At 42.8% G+C, this 23,529-nt stretch overlaps 2 protein-coding genes across 6 annotated transcripts in view; one reads left to right on the forward strand and one right to left on the reverse strand.

The window, feature by feature from the left end:
- The window catches only part of IDI1 (isopentenyl-diphosphate delta isomerase 1), a 28,167-nt gene extending 10,964 nt beyond the window's left edge, over nt 1-17,203 (forward strand). For all 5 annotated transcript variants that reach the window (XM_033931548.1, XM_033931551.1, XM_033931550.1 and 2 more), the window contains exons 2-5: nt 5,380-5,540; nt 5,642-5,734; nt 8,653-8,783; nt 16,452-17,203. In XM_033931548.1, coding sequence (XP_033787439.1) covers nt 5,399-5,540; nt 5,642-5,734; nt 8,653-8,783; nt 16,452-16,769 — 684 coding nt within the window. In that variant the 5' untranslated portion in view covers nt 5,380-5,398 and the 3' untranslated portion in view covers nt 16,770-17,203. The remainder of the gene's footprint in view (nt 1-5,379; nt 5,541-5,641; nt 5,735-8,652; nt 8,784-16,451) is intronic.
- Nucleotides 17,204-18,654: 1,451 nt separating this feature from the next.
- GTPBP4 (GTP binding protein 4) overlaps nt 18,655-23,529 on the reverse strand; it is a 140,212-nt gene continuing 135,337 nt past the window's right edge. Inside the window, exon 17 of the mRNA XM_033931552.1 lies at nt 18,655-20,151. Coding sequence (XP_033787443.1) covers nt 19,999-20,151 — 153 coding nt within the window. The 3' untranslated portion in view covers nt 18,655-19,998. The remainder of the gene's footprint in view (nt 20,152-23,529) is intronic.

The raw sequence follows: 23,529 nt of genomic DNA on the forward strand, positions 1-23,529 counted from the left end.
ACCAATGGGTCCTCAACATCATCCGCCACGGCTACTCTCTCAACTTTCAGACTCTCCCACCTCAAAGCCTGCCAAAAGAGTCTGCTTTGAACAGTCCTCAATCAGCCCTCCTTATTCAGGAGGTCCAATCCCTCCTCCTTCTGAACGCTATAGAGGAAGTTCCTCTAGATCAAAAGGGGCAGGGATTCTACTCCCGCTACTTTCTAGTTCCCAAAAAGACAGGAGATCTCAGACCCATCCTGGATCTTCGCGATCTCAACATTCATCTCGTAAAAGAAAAATTCAAGATGCTTTCTTTAGCCATCCTTTATCCCCTTCTAAATCAAAACGACTGGCTATGCTCCCTCGATCTCAAGAGAGGCTTACACTCACATACCGATCAATGTAACCTCAAGACCATATCTCCGATTCATGATCAATCATTGTCATTACCAGTACAAGGTGCTAACCCTTCGGTCTTGCCTCATCTCCAAGGGTATTCACCAAATGTCTCATTGTGGTGGCGGCTTTTCTACGCTCTCACCACCTGCATGTATTTCCTTACCTGGACGATTGGTTGATCAAAGACACTTCTGCCCAAGCGGTCCTTTTGGCCACCAACCAAACCATCCAGTTTCTACAACTTCTGGGATTCGAGATCAATCTACCCAAATCCCATATCATTCCACTCAGAGACTTCAAGTTCATTGAGCGATCCTAGATACACTCCTCATGAGAGCTTTCCTGCCATCCAATCGTCTTCAGACCCTTCAGTCTCTATGTCACCAGGTACTTCCTCTGCCGTCCATCTCAGCAAGGCAAATGATGGTTCTCTTGGGACATATGGCATCCACAGTTCATGTCACACCTCATGCCCGTCTTCACCTGCGCACTCCTCAATGGACCCTTGCGACCCAGTGGTCCCAAGCATCGGACCCTTGCTCACGACACATATCTGTGACATCATCTCTTCGTCAGTCTCTGCAATGGTGGTTGGTATCCTCAAATCTATCCAGAGGTCTTCTGTTCCATCAGCCTCCTCATCAACTAGTCATCACCACCGACGCCTCCCTGTATGCATGGGGAGCTCACTTGAACGAGTTCCAGACTCAAGGTCTTTGGTCAGCCCAGGAGAGGAAACATCAAATCAATTTCCTGGAACTCAGAGCGATGTTTTACGCCCTCAAGGCCTTCCAACACCTTCTCTTTCCTCAGGTCCTTCTGTTGTGCACAGACAATCAGGTTGCGATGTACTACATCAACAAACAGGGTGGGACAGGCTCTCGCCTTTTATGCCAGGAAGCCCAGAAGATCTGGACTTCGGCCATAGATCACCATCTATTCCTGAAAGCTATATACATTCAAGGGAAACAGAATTCCTTAGCAGACAAACTCAGCAGAATTCTCCAACCTCACGAGTGGACACTCGATCCCGTAACTCTGCACTCTATCTTCAATCAATGGGGCACTCCTCAGATAGACCTCTTTGCAGCTCCTCACAATCATCAGCTGCCCCTATTCTGCTCCAGACTTTACTCTCCACACCGTCTAACAGCAGATGCTTTTCTCCTCGACTGGTCGAATCTGTTCCTGTACGCCTTCCCTCCTCTACCTCTCATGTTGAGAACCTTGTTCAAGCTCAAGAGGGAACGAGCCACCATGATTCTGATTGCTCCGAGGTGGCCCAGGCAACATTGGTTCTCCCTTCTACTTCAACTCAGTTCCAGGGAACCTTTTCTTCTTCCTCTGTTTCCTTCGCTGCTTACGCAACAGCAGGGAACCCTTCTGCATCCCAACCTCCAGTCTCTACACCTGATGGCTTGGTATCTCTCGGGCTGAATTCGACTGATACTCTTTTATCTCAGCCCGTTCGTTCCATTCTGGATGCCTCCAGGAAACCAGCCACTCTTCAATGTTACCATCAAAAGTGGACGAGGTTTTCTTCCTGGTGTCTTCTTCATCATCTTGATCCCACTTCCCTAGCGGTGGAGACGTTGTTGGATTATCTTCTTTCTTTGTCTGATTCTGGCCTGAAGTCCTCTTCCATCAGGGTCCACCTCAGTGCCATTGCAGCCTTTCATGAGCCAGTCCATGGAAAACTTCTTTCAGCTCATCCCCTGGTATCCAGGTTCATGCGTGGGCTTTTCAATGTGAAACCACCTCTTAAAGCCCCTCCGGTTATCTGGGATCTCAATGTGGTTCTTTCAGCTTTAATGAAGCCTCCATTTGAACCTTTAGCTACTTCTCCTTTCAAATTTCTCACTTGGAAGGTACTTTTCCTTATTGCTCTTACCTCTGCCAGGAGAGTCAGTGAGCTTCATGCACTGGTTGCAGATCCACCTTTTACGGTCTTTCATCATGACAAGGTGGTTCTGCGTACACATCCAAAGTTTCTCCCTAAGGTTGTCTCTGAATTCCATCTCAACCAATCCATTGTCCTACCGGTTTTTTTTCCAAAACCTCATTCTCATTCTGGGGAACAAGCTCTGCATACTTTGGATTGTAAAAGGGCTCTGGCTTACTATCTGCAGCGTACGAAACCTCACAGATCAGTTCCCCAACTTTTTCTGTCCTTTGATCCGAACAAATTGGGACGTCCTGTTTCTAAACGCACGTTGTCTAATTGGCTAGCAGCATGCATTTCTTTTTGTTATGCTCAGACCGGACTGACACTGGAAGGTTCTGTCACGGCCCATCGAGTCAGAGCAATGGCAGCATCTGTAGCTTTCCTCCGTTCCACTCCTATTGAGGAAATCTGCAAAGCTGCTACTTGGTCCTCAGTTCACACTTTTACATCTCATTATTGTCTAGATGCATTCTCCAGAAGGGATGGTCACTTCGGCCAATCTGTATTACAAAATTTGTTTTCTTAATGGCCAACCTTCCCTCCATCCCTCTTTTTGTTAGCTTAGAGGTCACCCATCAGTCAAGAATAGCTGCCTGCTTGTCCTGGGATAAAGCACAGTTACTTACCGTAACAGGTGTTATCCAGGGACAGCAGGCAGATATTCTTGCGTCCCACCCACCTCCCCGGGTTGGCTTCTTAGCTGGCTTATACTAACTGAGGGACCGCGCGCCTCTGTCGGGCGGGAAGGCACTCGCGCGTGCGCGGTGCGGCCGAGCTAGAACTTTCTAAAAAGTTCTTAGAGTGCAATCACTCTAAAATTGTCCGTACCGGGGCTCCGTCGGTGCCGTCACCCATCAGTCAAGAATATCTGCCTGCTGTCCCTGGATAACACCTGTTACGGTAAGTAACTGTGCTTTCTAGCACCCGTTAATGTAACGGGCTAAAAGACTAGTCATTTATAGTCTCTTATTTTTTCAAAGAGGTCAAGGCAGGTGACTATAGAAAAATAAACAAATATAGTGCAAAATATAGACAGCCGATATAAAATTTTCAAAACTGACACATTTTGATCAACAAATTGAAAATAAAATAATTTTTCCTACCTTCTCCCTTCCTTCTGTGTCCTGAGTTCATGCCCCCCACCCGGCCTTCCAGCCTTTGACCCAAAATCATGCCCCTCCTGTGTCTCAATGCACTACTCCCCTCTCCCTTTCTCTCTTTGTCCCAGATCATGTCCCCTCTCTCCCTTACTTTGCTCGAGCCATACTCGCTTCCTTGAGGGCCGTCTAGCTGGGCTGCTCCTCTTTCTGCGTTCAGCGGCAGTTGTTGCATGGATGTCAGCTCTGACATCAGAGAGAAGGTTTCCGGGTCGGCTACGTGCAGCATGAAAAAGCCGCTGACTTGTCCTTCCAATAAGTGCTGCTGAAGGCAGGAAGGAGGTAACTGGGATCCCCCGCTGCCCAGAAGGCTTTCCTCCAATGTCCGCTCTGACATCAGAGGGAAGCCTGGCTCAACCTTAGTGGGGGGGGGGGGTTGGACAGGAAGGAGGGATCCCTACCGGTGGAGGGAGGCAATATCCACAGCGGTGGCACCCAGTGCTGCATACCCCTAAGGGTATACGTACCGCGTATTGAGAAACACTGCTATAAACATTCTGCAGTAATTTTTAAGCCCAGAATAATATTAGAGGTCAGAGTCAACCACTGGGCTAAGAATTGCATCTTGATATGTGGATCAGCCTTCATTCCACTAGACTGTTTTTAATAAGAATACATTGTAAGATTGAGGTCACTTCTTGAATATCACTGGATTTATCCCTGTGCCCTCCCCTGCCTTCCCTCTCTCCCCCCACAAAAATTTCTTAAGATTTATTTTAAATGTAAGTGTTTCTTTCATATCAAAATTATTGTAGCTCCTTTCTTATTTTCTATTTATGTTTAGTGTTATAAAACTGCTTTGACTTGCCAGTTAGAAAAAGCGATATAACGAGAATAAAGAAGAATCATAGAAACAAGCTGCTTTTGAATTCCATGATTCAGTCTATTTGAGTTCTATGGTTAATCATGTATAGTTTATTTAGATTTACTGTACTGCCATTTCTAACCGGCAGATCACAGCGGTATAAATCCCCCCCTGAATGTCAAAAGGTTGAGAGGAACTACAATATTTTGATAGGAAAGGAAATGGCTTCTGCATTCACACTCTAGTTAGGGGGAGAAGGAGGGAGGACTTATAGGTTCAAGATAAGACCAAGGGGGTTGGCAGAAGGTCCAATAGTAACAGAACTAATCCTATTCTCTATGCTATGTGGGTTTAAAAGCTTCCCTAAATAACCAGGTTTTAGCTCAGACTTGAATTTCTTAAATGTGTTCATCTTTACCAGATCATATGTTGAAGTTGATGGTGATATGTCTCTGTTAACCACCTGCTGTTAATCATGTTAGGATCAATATTCAAAAGTGTTTTAATGTCCAGAAATGGTTCCTGGCTGTTTAAAATTGCTTGTTCAGTGCTATCCAGGTATATTCAGTGGCACTTAATGGAATACTACCACCAAATGTACCTGGTTAGCATTTAAGCTGTAACTGGCTGTTTTGTGGGTGGACTTGGCAGATTTGTAGATAAAGGCTGGTATTCAGCTGTATAAAATGTATGTGGTTTGCCTCAACTAGTTAAGTGCAGAATATTGCACTTAACCAGATCATTTTTATCGGCATATGCCCGGATATTACTCTCCATCCTCTGTAACTTGAATCTGTTGTTATGTAACATCTTCTGTAATCTTGAATGTATTGTTATGCTCTACTGTAACCTGCAATTTACTCTTCTCCTGTAATGCAATTCTACTGGAAATGCCCAGATATCTTCTATATTGTAATCCGCCTAGAACCGCAAGGCACAGGCGGAATAGAAATCTCTAATGTAATGTAATGTAATGTAATATTGAATGCTGGTATTGAATATCCAGGGATAAAGCTGGCAGCAGTCAACAAAATGTTGATTACTGCCAGCTGAGTATCTCCCCTGTTTTATCTGTCTCATTATGTTTACAGGAAGAAAAGGACAGCAGTGATGCCTGAAATAAACACAGATCATCTGGATCAGCGACAGGTTCAGCTTCTAGAGGAGATGTGCATTCTTGTTGATGACAATGACCAGAAAATTGGTGCTGAGACCAAGAAGAACTGCCACTTGAATGAGAACATAGATAAGGGTATAGAGCTGTATAATTGAAACTGAATGCATGAAATAAATATATATATAATAAAAATGTTATTTCTCTGCATTCTACCCTTTTATTCTAATCTCTTTCAGGATTATTACACCGAGCTTTCAGTGTTTTCCTGTTCAACTCAGAAAAAAAGTTGTTGTTGCAGCAAAGATCTGATGCTAAAATTACCTTTCCAGGTTGGTATAGAAGCTTAAACATATTTTGCAAAATCTAAAAAAAAAAAAAAAGTATCTTTGAGCTATTTGTTGTTCGTAGCTAAAAAAACAAAACCCTCATTTTATGTATAGTAGCTGTTTGTTTTCAAATACTTTTTTATGTAAGTTTCACATTTTCTAGAGCAATGTTAAAGCTGTTCCTGGAATATCCAGTTAGCCAGTCTATTTTTTTTGTGATGTCTTAAGATGAATATGAATGAGATCTGGATGCACTGCTTCAATTTTATTCAAATCTTGGATACATATTCATTCCATATTTCCCCCACCAACTAGTACTAGGCGTGTAGGCTTTGCCTCCCCTTACCTGCAGATGGAGACATAACAGATGATTATGGACCCTCCTCTATATAAAGCATTGTGCATTCTGTAGCTGATTAGTTTTCTGTCTCCAGCAGATTATAAATTGTGGCTCATGCAAGTTCGGGCTCTCTAGTGCTCTTTTAATATATAGGTACTACTGTATGAAGCAGGAGCTGATGCCTACCCTCTCTTGTCATCCCTCAAGGGGAATTTGTTCTGTTAGATTCTTGTCCTCGGCTGAGAGATCATGGGAAGCGTGGTCAGTAGCCTCAGTGGCAGTCTGAGCACAGAAGCTTGCGCAGATTGGGGGGATAAACTTTGAAGGAAGGTGACTTGGATGAGGACTGCCTGTTGCAGAGGGGAAAAAAATTGGCTTCAATGATCTTGTAGGTCCTGGGGAAGCTTAGCATAGCAAAGGAGCTGGTTAGGGTCCCTGGAGACATTCACTTTTCTTACTTGATTTGCATGAGAAATCTCTTGACATCCTGTCTCTTGGAATGTTAGGCTCGCATGGAGCCACAACTGTGCATGAGTAGTAACCTTGAGACCCATTACAACATGCACAACTTGTTTCAACACGCTTGCTACTTTCTTCCATACTCAGGTAGATAAATTTTTAAACGCCCCTCGGTATGGGCTCACACACTAATGGGAAAATTAGCATGTGGCCATTAATAGAAAAATGGGGCCATTTTATTGCCTCACTAAAAGATCTGCACTGGTGATTGCGCTGCTTAGTGAAAAAAAACAAAAGGGCCCCAAAGTTTTTTTGATGCAGTTCTCAAAGTCTAAGACACAAGCTTTACCTGATCTTTCTGGTAAAGATGTTAAATTCTTTTTAAATAAATTAAGATTTTATGAGCCGCAAGTCAGCTGTTAAGCAGTATACAATGAAACATAAATGTTTTCAGATTAGAAATATCTATAGTTAAAGAAGCAAACTTTAAACAATCAGACAACAATCCTGGCTGGAAACTACCGTATTTGCCGGCGTATAAGACGACTTTTCAGTACCTTAAAATCCTCCCCAAAGTCGGGGGTCATCTTATACGCCGGGTACTGTTTAGAGAGCTGCACGGGGACGCCCCCTAGGGTCGCGGGGATCCCGTGGGGACGCCCCCTAGGGTCGCGGGGATCCCATGGGGACGCCTCCGAGGGTCGCGGGGCTCCTACGGGGCTGGATGCTCAGTCTTCTGGATGTACGCGGCTCTTCTTCTCCCTACCTTCTCTGCTTGCAGCACAGAGCCGAACGGAAGTCTTCCCGACGTCAGCGCTGACGTCGGAGGGGAGGGAGGGCTTAAACAAAGCCCTCCCTCCCTCCGACGTCAGCGCTGACGTCGGGAAGACTTCCGTTCGGCTCTGTGCTGCAGGCAGGGCAGATAAGGAGAAGGAGAATAGCCTCGCGGTTCGAGTGGCTACCAAGGGAGAGGGGCGGCCGCCCCACCCAGGTTGCAGCACAGCCGGCCAGGTTCCCTTACTTTTGTGGCACTTCCCCGACCGACCGACAACAGCCCGGGTCCGACAATCCTCCCTGCCCTGTAGCCGCGAATCTAAATTACCTTCTTACAGCAGCTGTAAGAAGGTAATTTAGATTCGCGGTTAAGGGCAGGGAGGTTTGTCGGACCGGGGCTGTTGTCGGTCGGTCGGGGAAGTGCCACAAAAGTAAGGGGACCTGGCCGGCTGTGCTGCACCCGGGGCGGTAGAGAAGGTGTGTGGAAGAAGGGGTAGTCAGAAGGTAATTTAGATTCGCGGTTAAGGGCAGGGAGGTTTGTCGGACCCGGGCTGTTATCGGTCGGTCGGGGAAGTGCCACAAAAGTAAGGGGACCTGGCCGGCTGTGCTGCACCCGGGGCGGTAGAGAAGGTGTGCGAAAGAAGGGGTAGTCTTATACGGCGAGTATATAACAAAACTCTATATTTTAACTAAAAGTTGGGGGGTCGTCTTATACGCCCAGTCGTCTTATACGCCGGCAAATACGGTACATAAATAAAACCAGACAGACCTACAACGCATTCCGAAAATCTATCAAAACCACTCTGTTTGACAAATTCATCACCTAACCAGACCGATCCGTGCTTTCTACGCATTTTTCCTCCTACAAACCCGAAGCAATCTTCAAGCATTTCCTACCCCTCTCTCTCTTTCCCTTCCCCTTACAACCCCTCTTACATTCCCTCCCCAACAACCCCCTTTCTTCTCTAACATTCCCCTCATGCATTTGTAATTCACTGAATGTCCAGCCTTCTTTCGATGTGAACTGCCTAGAAGTCGTCTGACTATGGCAGTATAGAAAAATAAAGTTATTATTATTATTATTATTACTAGTCTGCACAGAGCTGTTTGTTAGAGAGCACCTTCTTATTCTGTTTAGCATAGAAATGATAAGTAGTAATAGCAATTTATCCAGTTGATCTTGCTAGGATGATAGAACATTCTACACTGCGCTTTCTCTGTGCATGATCCGCAGTAAGTTAGAGTTCTCTTTTATATCCTAGGTCTGTACAAGCAACTGCATTTCATTTGATTTTAACCCTTATGTAACAAAATGCATTGTGTACTGAGGTTACCATTAATTTTGTAGGTTGCTTTACCAACACTTGCTGTAGTCACCCGCTAAACCACCCACTGGAACTGGAGGAATACAAGGCTCTGGGTGTAAGACAAGCAGCCCAGAGGCGTCTGAAAGCAGAGTTTGGAATTCCCATGGACCAGGTATTATATGGCATTTACCATTAATAATAAAACATGAGCACAAGACGGAAGAAATTTCTGATGCTTCGTCAGTCAGTTTTGGGTCTGGGAGCAACTTAGATTTCCTTGTAAATGTTGTATTACTTATCAGGTGAACAAATATATCTTCTATGAACCAGATCAATTGCAATTTTTTCTAGAAGGCAAGGCTGCCATAAAGACTCCAGACCAGTGTTCCCGCTAAGCTGCGCTGGCCTGCGCTCGCGCACAAAATATTACATCGCAGCGCAAAGTTTCTCTTCACAGCGCACACACGCGTCGCAAAGGTAAGGGGAGGTAAGGTAAGGGGACGCATTGGGGGGATTGCACTTCCCCACAATTGCCATGCTTCGGTTCCTCTTCTTCCTTCCTTCCCCCCCCCCCCCCCCCCGCGGGACCCTGCGGCACCATCAACTCTTACTCCCTCTAATGTCGGCCCTGCAGCTCCAGACTTCCTCGCACCTGCTCCCCTCCCCCTTTGGATCGCTATTATTTTAAATGTTATAGCCGCGGAGCTGTATCCATCAGTGGAGATGTCTAACCTCGGCCTGCCCCGGAACTCTTACTGCAACAGTGACTTCCTGTTCCTGCCTAGACGGGCGTCTGCTGCAGTAAGAGTTCCGGGGCAGGCCGAGGTTAGACATCTCCACTGATGGATACAGCTCCGCGGCTATAACATTTAAAATAATAGCGATCCAAAGGGGGAGGGGAGAAGGTGCGAGGAAGTCTGGAGCTGCAGGGCCGACATTAGAGGGAGTAAGAGTTGATGGTGCCGCAGGGTCCCGCGGGGGGGGGGGAAGGAAGGAAGAAGGGGAACCGAAGCATGGCAATTGTGGGGAAGTGCAGAGCTGCAGGGAAGAGTGTTGCGGTACCCAGCTGGAGGGAGAAGGAAGATGAGGGAGGGAATTAAAGGAGATGCCAGGGCTTGGAGCGTAGGAGGAAGGTATGCCAGTCTAAGGGAAAAGGAAGGGGGAGATGTGAGAGCATGGAGGGGGAGCGAAAGATGGAAGAAAAGGAAAGGAGAGAGATGCCAGAGAATCAGGGAAGGGGAGATACCAGACTATGAGGAGAGGTGTGGGAGAGGGAAGGCGAGGAGAGAGATGCCAGACCAATGGGGTGAAAGGAGAGATGGAAGGGGGAGGCATACAGTTTCTGGAAGGGGCATAGAAGGAGAGAAGATGCCATATAGGGGAAGAGAGACGGCAGACAGTGGATGGAAGGAAGAGAGTTACAAGAAGATGAGGAAAGGAGAAACCACAGAAGACAAAGGTAGAAAAAAATTTCTATTTATTTATTGCTTTAGGAGACATGTGTCACTGTTTCTGTGAAGCATTGTATGCAGAGTCCAACTTCTTGCTGGTTCAATTTAACCTTTGTCTATGTATTTTTATTTTATCCCCCCTTTTACAAAACTGTGAAGCGTTTTTAGCACCAGCCTTGGTGGTAGCAGCTCTGATGCTCAGAATTTTATGAGCATCAGAGCTGTTACCTCCGTAGCTAAAATCCACACTACAGTTTTGTAAAAGAGGGAGGGGTTAGTTTGTGATTACATATTCCTTACTAGGCGAAGGTGTTTTCTGTGTTCTGTGTGTTCGAAAGACATGGTTTTCTGTTAGGATTGACGGTGTAGGATTGATCTGTGCTGGTCTGGCTTGTTTAGTTTTACAATGGGTGTATTGATGTACTGCTCACTGCAATATGTAAGATGCTGCCTTTTCCTAGGTACTCATGTGTGACGTGTGGTTTGTTACTAAAAATCATGTTTTTCTTACAGATGGGGGGGGGTGCCAAAAAATGATGGGCCCCGGATGTTACATATGCTAGGTACGCCACTGTATGTAAAGATACCAGAAAGCTGGCGTAGCAAAAACTTCTAAGTTTTGAGTATTTAACCCTCCCACAATCTCACGGGCACTCGTTTCAAGTTTATTGAGATTTTGATTTAAACGCAATATCAAATATTTTCAATGCGTATAACAAAAATAAATTTGGGGAAATAAATAAAACCATTTGAACCAGTGTTCCCGCTAAGCTGCGCTGGCGTGCGCTGGCGCACAAAATATTACATCGCAGCGCACACGTTTCTCATCACAGCGCACGATCGGAAGAGGCGTACGGCAGATGGCAGGGCGGCGAGAGGAGAATCGGGCGAGTTGGCTCATAACTTGCTGGCGCCCGATATTTTTGGCTCACGGTGAAAAAAGTTTGCTCACAACACCCGCCCGCTTAGAGGGAACACTGCTCCAGACCCCTCTGTAATTTCCACCACTCAGGCCTAAATACAAAAAACCAAAATGACTCTGTATTTCTGTAGGACATGTGTATATATGACCGGGGAAAATTTCTTAAATTCAACTTCCCTTGTTTGGGTATGGTTTCTCCCTTCTCTATTTGTGGTCTAGGTTCATGGTATTATTAATAGGTGTGAATGTTTTCACCCCTTTTTTTTTCTTTGTTGGTAATATTTCCTTTATCAAAGTTTCTATTCTTTGATGTGAAAATGAATAAATAATAATAATAATATAACATGAGCAGCTGATCCTATAATGCAGAAGAGAGGAGCTCTTCATTAAAGAAAAGGACTTGCGCCATTTTCTATAAACGGCACCTTGTTAGGTGCCGGTAGGCATTCTTTTGGTGCCTAACTTAAGTGGAAAATGCCGTTTAAAAAAGATTAAAAGAGGTTTTAAGTTAAAAAAAAAGAATAAAAGGCACCTGCATCACATCTCCAGAGGCGCTTTATGACACCAAATGCCATTGTAGGCGTGGCTAATGCCAGAAATGGCATTGGGTGTCGTAAAGCACCTCCATAGCTGTGATTCACATGAAAGCTAGGTGTCAGAAATATAGGCCTTGAAAACCTTGGCTTACATTTCCAGCACCTACTTTTCTCAAAGCCATGATTCTATAAATGCTGCTGTTTCATGATTGGCATGCAATCAATGGCTATTTTGTAAGCAGACAATGAGGACTGCGCCACATATAGAATCCAGCACTTGGTGAATATTTCTAATACAGCAATGTTGGCACAGTAGTAGTGGCAGTATTTCTTTCCTGTGGTCTCTAAATTCATTATTGGAAATTAAGTGCTCTTCTTTCACCTTGCAGTTCAATGCTATTTTGTTGATTGCACTAAGAGGTGACTCAGGTTCTGGGTAATAAGGATTCTAATGGAACAGAGGTGTAACTTAGTGGTTGTTGTGGGTTGAGAGCCAGGGAAGCCCACTTCAAATCCTACCTCTGCTCCTTGTCATCTTGGATGTCACCTAAACCTCCATTCTGTATCACCTGCTAGACTGGTATAGTTCTTACAAATGGGTTTATACCTCACTGCAACCAGCAAGTGGAGACTGAGACCAAAACTTGTATATTAGAATAGACTACCCCCTACCAATCTAGTCTATCTCAGTCGCCAGCAGGTGGTAAGACTAATTTGGCTCCCCTCTTAGTGCTGCTGGAATTTGTTTCGGACTCCTGAGTTCCCCTTTTGTGCTGGATGGAGCTTGGACATGTCCTGTTCGGGAATCCGTTCGACCTCGGGGTGTTAAACCCAGTGGTTCTGATGCTGGGTCCCTCCCCCCTTCCTCCACCTTCCCAAATTTTTTTAGAGGTGCCTCAGCCAGCAGCCTAACCCCCGTGGTTAGTCAGGTCTCCAGCTTTGAGAACCGTGGAGTCTGTTCTGATTGGGGGAAAAAAATATCCTGAGGCTGTGCCGGTCTAAAGGGCTCCTTTCCCTTTAAAATTGCTGTTTTTCTGTATTTTCTCATCTAACTGGCACTTTTTTGCAGCTAGGGTGGTTTTCAGCACAATGAGCACTTTGAAAGGGGAAAAAGTGCTTTTGACACAAGGTACTCACGTCTGGCCTGTGCAAGCATTGTACAGGCCAGAGTGGTGGGGAAGCTTCGCTGGCATTGGGTGCCGGCGGCCAGGGAACCCCACCACATGTACCTCATGAGTCGGCTTCCCCCGACGCCCATGCGGGAGGTTCCCTAGCTGTCGACGGTCAGGGTACAAAGGCTGCGGGGGTCAGGGTACGGAGCGGCTGGGGGTTCCCTTACCAGGGTCTCAGGAGGGGTTTTGCCCTCGACGTCTTCCCTGGTTCAGCCCCATACAGTGGCGGTTTATTGCCCCCCTCTACTCTGTTTCTCCATGTATGGAAAAGATTTGTTTGTAGATTTAATACCATTCAAGTATTTTAAATGCCTGTATCATATCTCCTCTATACTTTCTCTCCTCATACATCTCTTCATGCAAGGCTGATATTATTTTCATCACTTTCCTTTGGACTGCTTCAAGTATTCTTACATCCTTAACAAGGTACTGCCTCCAGAACCGAACACAGTATTCAAGCAAGACCTCACCAGTGACCCCAAGGGTCACTTTTTCTGATGGTGATTCCTCTCTCTATGCAGACCAGCATTCTTCTGGCTACTGTAACCACTTTTGTCACATTTAGTAGCCTTGAAATCCTTGGACACTATCACCCCAAGGTCTCTCTCCTGGGCAGTACATATTGATTTTTCATCTCCAAGCACATACAGCTCCTTTGGATTTTTATTCCCCAAGTGCATCACTCTATACTTTACATTAAATTTTAACAACCACACATTAGATTATTCTTCTAATGTTTGCAGATCTCTTCTCATGTTTTCAGTTCCCTCTGGTGTGTCTATCTGTTACAAATCTTTGTGTTATCTGCAAAAATGCTCATTTTTCCTTCCTTCTAACCCTTCAGAAATATCTACTGCAACAACCACTAAGCTACTCCTGCTTGCTGCTTAGGTGGGTGTGCCCATGTTATCTGGTGCTATCATAACACTTGGTATCCACTTTGTTTTTAAAGGGGTGGGAGAGAGATAGCAACAACAGGGGGGTTATGGAGGGATAAAACCTTAATTCCTCTAGTTGTCAGCTGGTCAATCAGAGTACCTTTTTGGACTTCTTTCTGACTTAGGCAAGGATTCTCAAAAAAACGCATTAAAAAGCAATGGTCTGCTAACGCAGCCGTTTTGATAGTGAATTCAAAAAAGTGAGTCATTCTCAAAAAATTGTGCATGAAGATGAGGTTGACAGACAGCAGCGAAGATTCACTAAATTTACATGCGTCAAGTCACTGGTGATAGTGATTGGAACATGCGCAGAATATACAAGGAAAGAGGTGCGAATGTGCACGTCTCAGGAAAGCAGCGCAACGCAATCAGCACGTGCCTTGTTTGAGCATAAAATATGCTTATGTCATATGTATGCGACACACGTGGCTGTAGCAGTTGGTCGCAAAACCTGATAGAATCCCAGTGCGAGCAGTTCGTATTGCAAGCCGAGGGTGGAAATATCGTTAATATCTGTTAGTCATCTTGCTTCAAATGTTTTCAATCAGTTGCCGTAAAGCATCATTCAGTATAGAAAACATGTGAGTTACAAACACTTTTCAAGGGCGGTGTGTCAATCATAGCATAGGTGTGGCAGAGCTATTGGATGAGAGGAGGGTAGAAACAATGCTGGCTTTTAACAAGCATGCAAAAAACATGCCTTTCTCTCCCCAAAACTACTATAATTCAGGTAAGTCTTGTAATTTGTTTTTAATGTAAAATTTTATCATGAACCACAGCCAGAAACACATAAGATGCAGGTATCATATATACACTTGAGCAGTGTGCTTTTATTACTCCCCTAAAAAAATATATACATTTCTTTTTTCATTAGCCACAGTCAAAACACGCAACAAAAATGCACTTTTCACAGTGCTAGCACTGTACCGGCACCCTGGTCCAGTTGCTGTTTTTTGTTGCCAAAACCCAATGCCGCTCCAGAGCACATTTGCATGTCATTATCGGAGACTGCTAGAAATCTTGCTTAAAGAGATAATCCGTTTTGATAATCCACCACTAAAATGCGTGCAGGCGAAACCGTCGGAAAACAGTTTAGCGACGGTGTTAAAGTTTTGAGAATCTAGGCCTTAAGACGTGTTAATTTTGGGCCTGCCCAAAATACATCTCCAATGGATGCCCCTTTGCTGTTTGGACGAACTCATTGGAAAATGTCCAGATTCTGCCTTTTTGAGAATTGTACTCGTAATTTGGATGTTTTCAGCAGAAGGACTTTTTTGGCCCTTTTGAGACATCCATCTGCTTCAAAAATGAGCACTATGGTATGCCTGAATATATCTCTCTGACCTTGAGTTACTACTGAAAAAATGGTGAGCTATATCCAAATAAGATTGTGATCAGCAGATTATAGCACCTGTGTATTTAAAGGCTGTATTCCATTTCGCTCTAGTGACATGAAGTGTCCTAAAAGACTCTAATAGTGAAGACTACCAGCAAAAAGATAAGTGTTGTGGTCTACACTTTTTCAAATTTTGGCAAACATATGCACAGTATTTTCTAAAAGTTTTTGAAGAAATAAGTAGTGTGTGGTGAAGGGTTCAAAATAGCTTTATTGAAACACTTAAAAAAGCAAATATTGGCCAATGATTGGAGCAGGAATATTATAACTACGCGGATTATCTCAGCTTGTGATTTACTGCTGTGCGTAGGCTCCGATTCTGAGGCCATAGCCTATAAACTCTGTTGGGCTAACAATACTGATGTGTATTGTTTTGAAGTAGTGGTATTTCATACTAATTTTTATGATCTCTGAAAATCTACACATAACGGTTCGCAAATCCATGGGCAGTGCGTTATTGCACACACCATTAGTATCAGTCCCTAGCAAGTTTCATAAGCTTGCTTTTCATAATTTATAGCTAGTTGACTTTTATTGGCAGCACAATAGAAACAAGTTCATTCTCCAAGCAGGAGAGAGGTACTTAGTAAATTGGTTTTTATTTTTCACATGTCCAAGCTGACAGCTCTAATGCATAATCGTACAACGCTCGTTCTTAGTGTGGGAGCCGTATATAAAATGGATCCACTGAGTCATGTTAAGACTTTGTCCTACTTACCCTATACATGCCCACAAATCTGTGGTCCAGGGGGAAGGGAAGTCCTCAGAGTTGCAATGATTTGGCCTTGTACTGAAGAACTACTGGACAACTTGCTGACACTAGGGTTGTTTGTTTCTTTGCTGATCTGTTTTGCTTGTTGTATGGTTATTGAAAAATCCTAAATTTAAAAAAAGTGTAGAATATGATTTTTAGCTGTAGGTTTTCTGTATATTGAAGTCCCAAATTGATAGGTATTCTTGATGGCCATTTTTAGCATGAGCTCGACATATAGTCAAGTATCTACAGTAAGTGTTGCATCTAGCTGTATTCCAAAGTTCCTGTCTTCTGATTTGAGGGGGGAGTTCGTAATTTTTAAAATTATTGAAATGCCAGAATTAATGCATTGGCAAGAAAAGAACATTTCAGCCAAATGCTGTGACTCTTGTTTATATGTATTTGTGTGAATCAATTGAAGGTCAGGCCATAAGAGCTGGAGCTCCACCAAATCTGGATTTCAGTTTTGTTTATAGTATTAACAATGTTTCTTACTATTTTCATTTTTCGTGTGCAAGATATACACACACATACCTATCCATATTTATATGTGTATTGTTTAATAAGATTGGTTACCTTGTTTTACTGTCTTAAAAATACCAGAAGCTACCTTTCCATCCATCCTGTAAACCGCTTTATGCATAAATTTACAATGTAGCTTTTGATTGCAGGCTACTCCAGATGAACTCAAGTACTTGACACGGATCCACTACAAAGCCCAGTCTGATGGCATTTGGGGAGAACATGAAATTGACTACATTCTATTTCTGCAAAAAGATGTAACACTGAACCCAGATCCAAACGAGATTAAAAGCCACTGCTATGTTACAAAAGAAGAACTCAAAGAGCTCTTCAAAAAGGCAGACCACAATGAAATTAAGATTACTCCTTGGTTCAAGATCATTACAGAGACATTTCTCTTTACATGGTGGGATAACTTGCATAATTTAACTGTATTTGAGGATCATGATAAAATCCACAGACTCTAAATTGTTAGTGGAGATGTGTGAATATAAATAACTATATGTATTCACCTGTGTGTTTGAATGAAGAGCAATTTAGATACATGTAAATATAGAAATTAATACCTGTTAGAAAAATCTTAACATTGAATTTGCTGTGCGTCTAGGATATTTACTGCCTTGTTTGGTTTCCCCATTGATGTGAACTATTTGTGGTGCAACTGGCTAAATGCAAAAGAAAAGATGATTTAAGCCATGGGTTAGGAGGTTGTCAGGCAGCAAGGCTGAGCTCAACCCAACGGCAGCGAAACGCTTTATAATTAGGGGGAAGCAGTGGTGGCGGCAAAAGCTCTGCCCCAGACCCCACCTCAGACCCTTCCCCCATAACAGTACTAATTGTAATACCATTTTTTCCTTTCACAATATAATCTTAACAACAAAATTAAACTACATAAAGTACACTGTCTGCTTCTCAACATTCATTCCAACCAGAACACCTGGCCTTGGTCACACATGCAGAACACAGATAACCCCTATGCAAATCCAGGACTATAAACTAAAAGTACTAACATATACAAATGAAACCCTAAGATGCAAGACTGCATGCAGTACAACCCCCGAGAAATATAAACAAATGCATTTCTTCCTGAACAGTGCAAAATATAGACAGCAGTTGTAAATTCTCAAAACTGACACAATTCAATCACTAAATGGAAAATAAAATCATTTCCCGTACCTTTGTTGTCTGGTGATTTTGTTTAGGAAAACAAGATCAATCATTTTTAGCCTAATCTGTTTAATAAGGAACAATCATTTATCTACATGTAATTCAATTACCTGCTAACCAAGAAGCCCTTGCAGTAGATTAAGGCATATACAGTACTCCCCCGATATTTGCGGGGATCTGTTCCAGGAACCCCCGCAAATGTTGAAAAACTGCAAATACGGTTTTTAGCAGGGGAGACAGGAGAGGACAGCTGAAGCGCCGGCGAGTGAAGGAAATCACTTGCGGTATGCTCCGACCACCTCTTCCTGTACTAAAATCGGGCCTCACCAATCAGGAGTTACGTGTCAAAGCAGCTCCTGATTGGTGAGGCCCGACTTTAGTACAGGAAGAGGCGGTCGGAGCATACTGCGAGTGATTTCCTTCACTCGCTGGCGCTCCAGCTGCCCTCTCCTGCCCGGTCAGAAAATACCACGAATGACCAGGACCGCGAATCGCTGACCACAAATTCGCGGGGCAGCACTGTATAGGAAAATAAAGATCTACCTCAAGTCTCTTAATTGATGTATCTTCAAGAACCAGAAAATGATCAAAGCATTTATTTGTTGCTGAATTCTAAGACTAACCTTTCACTTTTCTTTACCTCCTGTAGAAATATGGTATGGAAGGATAAGTCTTGATTGCACGCTGGCTTTTCTGGTCTGAATAGCTGTGGCTGCATGATTCTCATGTTTATTTATTCATTCAAAATTCTATACGGTTACATGAATTTATTCAGGTACTCGAGCATTTTGCCCTGTCTAGCTCACAATCTACCTAATATACCTGGGGCAATGAGAGAGGGGGATTTAGTGACTTGCCCAGGGTCACAAGGAGCAGCATGGGTTTGAACCCACAACCTCAGGGTGCTGAGCCTGTAGCTTTAACCACTGCACCACACTCCCCATTAATACCAGCTTTATTGTTCACCAGCAAGATAGGCAAGTAAACTGATCTTTCAGGGGTTTATGCCTATTCAATGTTATAAAAGGTATCCATTTAGTACTGGGTGAAGGTACGTGTCCTGTGGGTTACCTGCCTGTTTTCAAAGAATTTAGAACACTCCTCTTTCCCCTCCCCTTTGAATCACTGGATGCCTAAGCAACTCTCAAAACTCCATACAAGTCTTATTTAAGAGATAATCATTCAGTCCTTTCACAGGTGCATTTATTAAATTTGTTCAGACAGTGGAGATCATTATTTTGACATTTTAATTCACTGTTCATTTTCATACTGCTAAATGTCACACTGCATTAAATGAAGGTGAAAATGTAGATACAGTTTCTTTGGATAATTTAAATAAGAGAATTTCATTGCAAGAACTATACACATTATGTTTTAAGGTTTTATAGCCACTTAAAAAGCTGCAGATATAAAATGTTAGGCATTTGGCTCTAGGTCATTCCATAGATATTGACAAGATACATTTTTGTTACTTTTATTCTTCTCTGACCAGCATTTACTTCTCAGGAAGGCTCAATCAGGTCATGTAGGTTGTATAAATCCCCCATAATTAGTAGAAATAGGCATAACTGATTATCTGCCACAAAGCTATGCTAGAAAAAGAGTCTCCACCACATGTTCTTGTCTCTTCTTCTCTTCCTAAGCAGATGGTGCTTTTAAGGCCTTGTCTAAAAAGCCATGTCTGTATACCAGAACAAGGAGACAGGGCATCCGACCGTATTGGGTTTTTTGTTTTTTTAACCTTACAGTTTCCACCTGCTCCTTTGTACTTTATAGCACAATCACAACCAGAGCTGGGATCTGGCACCATGAGCCTTTAATAACAATCACCTGTAGACTCTTCCCTGAAGAGCAATACCCAATTTTGTTATTGCAGTGACAGACCTGAGCCAGGGCTCCTTCCAGACTTAAGCAATAGCTTACTCTAGAGCCCATTAATGTTGCCTCTGCAATAACTTCAGCCCCAGCTGAGGGGAGAATGGAAGATTCAAATGGGGAATCAAACATGGGACCTTCCATATGGCTGTGCATAGCACTTACCACCTAAAACCACCAGTCTGCTAGCAACACGTTTAAAAAGAGGAAGGAGCCCAAGGCAAACACCCCTAATAATAAACTCAATAGCAATTAGTAAACAAGTTTTTCCTAAATAAAAACTTTCAGGCAGCATGGTTACCATCTTATAGATGAAAGTTATATTTAGCTGTATTGCTGCCTTACATACCTTCCATTTTGAAGATGAAGGCTATCATGGCAATGTATATTCACACCAACATGGATAACCCTACCTTTTCCTCATCAGGAAAAACCAGAAGGAAAATATGGTTCTGGCTGGAAGATGGCAAAGCTTTTACAAAATCTGTGTACCTGAACTACACAGGATCATGACACTAAGGCAAAAAAATGCTAACATTTCATTATGCATGGAAAATTAAATACTGATGATACTGAGGATCCAATTATAAGTGTTCTTGGCAGATTATGAACAAGTAGAAGAAAGAGTTCTCTCTGTGACTTGAAGAACTTATTTCATCTTCTGTCTGTTTTGCCTGATTTCCTTTTGCCAGCCAGTAAGTGTTTGGGTTTTAGGTCAAATACATGCCTATCTGCTTCTCCCTTTCTGCTCATGCGATTCATTTTCTTCTGAGAATTCTTCATTATTATCTTTGCTTTCTTGACCATCTGTTTGAAAACATGCACAGAATAATGTTAAGATGCTGAAATCTCCTTGCCAATAAATAATCAAACCCTCTGAAAATCTCTGGTGGATTAATAAAAAAGGGGTGGAGTGGGGGAATGACCCATCACAAGAAGAAATGGCTCACTAAAGTACATAGCAAAAAACAACTCGGAAATGTGAAAAGTTATAGTAAACACTTTCACCAAAATGAAAGAATGAATGTCACAAAAAATCAGTGCTGCTACAGTTTCAGTAAAGGAAGTTTCAACTGAATGGAGGAAAAAGCCTCAGATTGGAACCCTTCCACCACCACAATGGTGGTCCAAGGTGGTTGGGCGAACACCTCACTGGCAAAAAACCTCCAGATTCACTCCCAATAGTAGTAAACTTGAAGCAGGGCTGTTGTGCAGAAGATAGAGGAAATATCCACTTATCTAATTAGTTGATCGGTACACCAACGATGGCCAGCGTTTCACATATCTGCTGCCTCAGGGTGTAAAGCGATCCGATCAAACTGGAACCAGAATGAAACACAACTTAAATCAATAAACTGGACCATTGCATGGCTTCAAAAAGGAACTAAAGAAGAAGCCACAGAGACATACCTTTAAGCTGGACGCAAACTGCATCTCAAGATCAAAAGATGGCTGCACCGCGACTGTACTGGGATTAATATAGCACTCCAGGGTGACAAACCCGGAAGTGAATACGTGGCAAAAAATATATTGCTGAGATAAAGAATGCTGACTCGTGCAGAACTTCAATGAATCAAAATTATTATATGACTGACCAGAAAAAATGTATGTGTGAATATATGTCCTACTTGAACATGAATGTTAAATTATTTTCATTTTCAAATTCAAGCCCAAAGTTGATTGCCATCTTTAGTAGGATATACTCCACTCCAGTTTAGAATTGAGTCCATCTGGTTCTTCACTGTTTAATCTGTGAATCCATTGTTGCTCTGCCCGCAACAATCACCGTTGTCTATCCATGCTCTCCTCACTAATGTGATCGATCACACAGCATTTTAGATCTGTGAACTGGTGGTTATATTCCAGACAGTGTGTGACCATAGGTGCTTGTAGTCTATTATTGCGTATACAGCTTTTATGCTCAGTTACCCGTGTTTTAAAGGGACGAGTGGTCTGACCAACATCGATCATTGGACATGGGCAAATGAAAACATAGACTACAAAGGTGGACATGCAAGAAGTCATGTGTTTCAAGTTAAAAATTTGATTCATTAACGGATGAATAAAGACATCTGAAAGTTCCAAGGTTATGGTACAGATGGAACATTTACCACACTTGAAATGTCCTGTTGAATGTGTTACTGGCAGGCAAGGATCCACAATGTCAGATGGACTTAAGAGTTCTTTGAAATTTTTTTGCCGTGAGTATGCTATTCTGAAATGAATGTCTCTGAACGTGGGGTGAAGATCCATTACTTTCCAGTGGCGTCTTAATATCTTAGAGATGTTATTGATGTTTGGAGAGTACTCCAAATCACATGTAGCAATGTTATCCGTTGGCTCAGTTTCCTGTGGTAGAAAAAGAAAATCCCTGTTGATGAACTTCGCTCTTTTGTAGGCTTTCTTTAAAACTACTGGGGGGTATCCCCTGTTTTTTAGTCGGGAATATAGTTGCTTGCTCTTAGTTTTATAATCTCCGGTATCTGAGCATAACCGACGATAGCGGAAAAACTGAGAGGTGGGCAGACTACGTTTTAGAGGATTCGGGTAATTGCTTGAAAAATCGAGAAAAGTGTTTCTATCAGTGTCTTTCCTTTACACTGTAGTTTTGATAGAGCCACTCTCTTTGGTAACAAGGACATCAAGGAAGGAAATACACTTCGAGTGGTAAGTCATGCTAAACTCAACTTTCCGATGTCTAGAATTTAACCATGTTAAAAAATCATCCAGGTCCTTTTTTGAGCCTTTCCAGGCTACAAAAATATCATCAATAAAACGTAGCCACATTACAATTTTATCAGAAAACGGATTATTAAGTTTTTTCAACAGGTATCAGGGGTAGCTATGGGGGCAACCATGGCCCCCTCGATTGCCAATCTTTTCATGCAAAAATTTGAAAACACATGGATCATCAATAATCCGTTTTCTGATAAAATTGTAATGTGGCTACGTTTTATTGATGATATTTTTGTAGCCTGGAAAGGCTCAAAAAAGGACCTGGATGATTTTTTAACATGGTTAAATTCTAGACATCGGAAAGTTGAGTTTAGCATGACTTGCCACTCGAAGTGTATTTCCTTCCTTGATGTCCTTGTTACCAAAGAGAGTGGCTCTATCAAAACTACAGTGTACAGGAAAGACACTGATAGAAACACTTTTCTCGATTTTTCAAGCAATCACCCGAATCCTCTAAAACGTAGTCTGCCCACCTCTCAGTTTTTCCGCTATCGTCGGTTATGCTCAGATACCGGAGATTATAAAACTAAGAGCAAGCAACTATATTCCCGACTAAAAAACAGGGGATACCCCCCAGTAGTTTTAAAGAAAGCCTACAAAAGAGCGAAGTTCATCAACAGGGATTTTCTTTTTCTACCACAGGAAACTGAGCCAACGGATAACATTGCTACATGTGATTTGGAGTACTCTCCAAACATCAATAACATCTCTAAGATATTAAGACGCCACTGGAAAGTAATGGATCTTCACCCCACGTTCAGAGACATTCATTTCAGAATAGCATACTCACGGCAAAAAATTTCAAAGAACTCTTAAGTCCATCTGACATTGTGGATCCTTGCCTGCCAGTAACACATTCAACAGGACATTTCAAGTGTGGTAAATGTTCCATCTGTACCATAACCTTGGAACTTTCAGATGTCTTTATTCATCCGTTAATGAATCAAATTTTTAACTTGAAACACATGACTTCTTGCATGTCCACCTTTGTAGTCTATGTTTTCATTTGCCCATGTCCAATGATCGATGTTGGTCAGACCACTCGTCCCTTTAAAACACGGGTAACTGAGCATAAAAGCTGTATACGCAATAATAGACTACAAGCACCTATGGTCACACACTGTCTGGAATATAACCACCAGTTCACAGATCTAAAATGCTGTGTGATCGATCACATTAGTGAGGAGAGCATGGATAGACAACGGTGATTGTTGCGGGCAGAGCAACAATGGATTCACAGATTAAACAGTGAAGAACCAGATGGACTCAATTCTAAACTGGAGTGGAGTATATCCTACTAAAGATGGCAATCAACTTTGGGCTTGAATTTGAAAATGAAAATAATTTAACATTCATGTTCAAGTAGGACATATATTCACACATACATTTTTTCTGGTCAGTCATATAATAATTTTGATTCATTGAAGTTCTGCACGAGTCAGCATTCTT

The sequence above is a fragment of the Geotrypetes seraphini genome, chromosome 2, assembly GCF_902459505.1.
Source record: "Geotrypetes seraphini chromosome 2, aGeoSer1.1, whole genome shotgun sequence".
NCBI classification, from domain to species: Eukaryota; Metazoa; Chordata; class Amphibia; order Gymnophiona; family Dermophiidae; genus Geotrypetes; species Geotrypetes seraphini.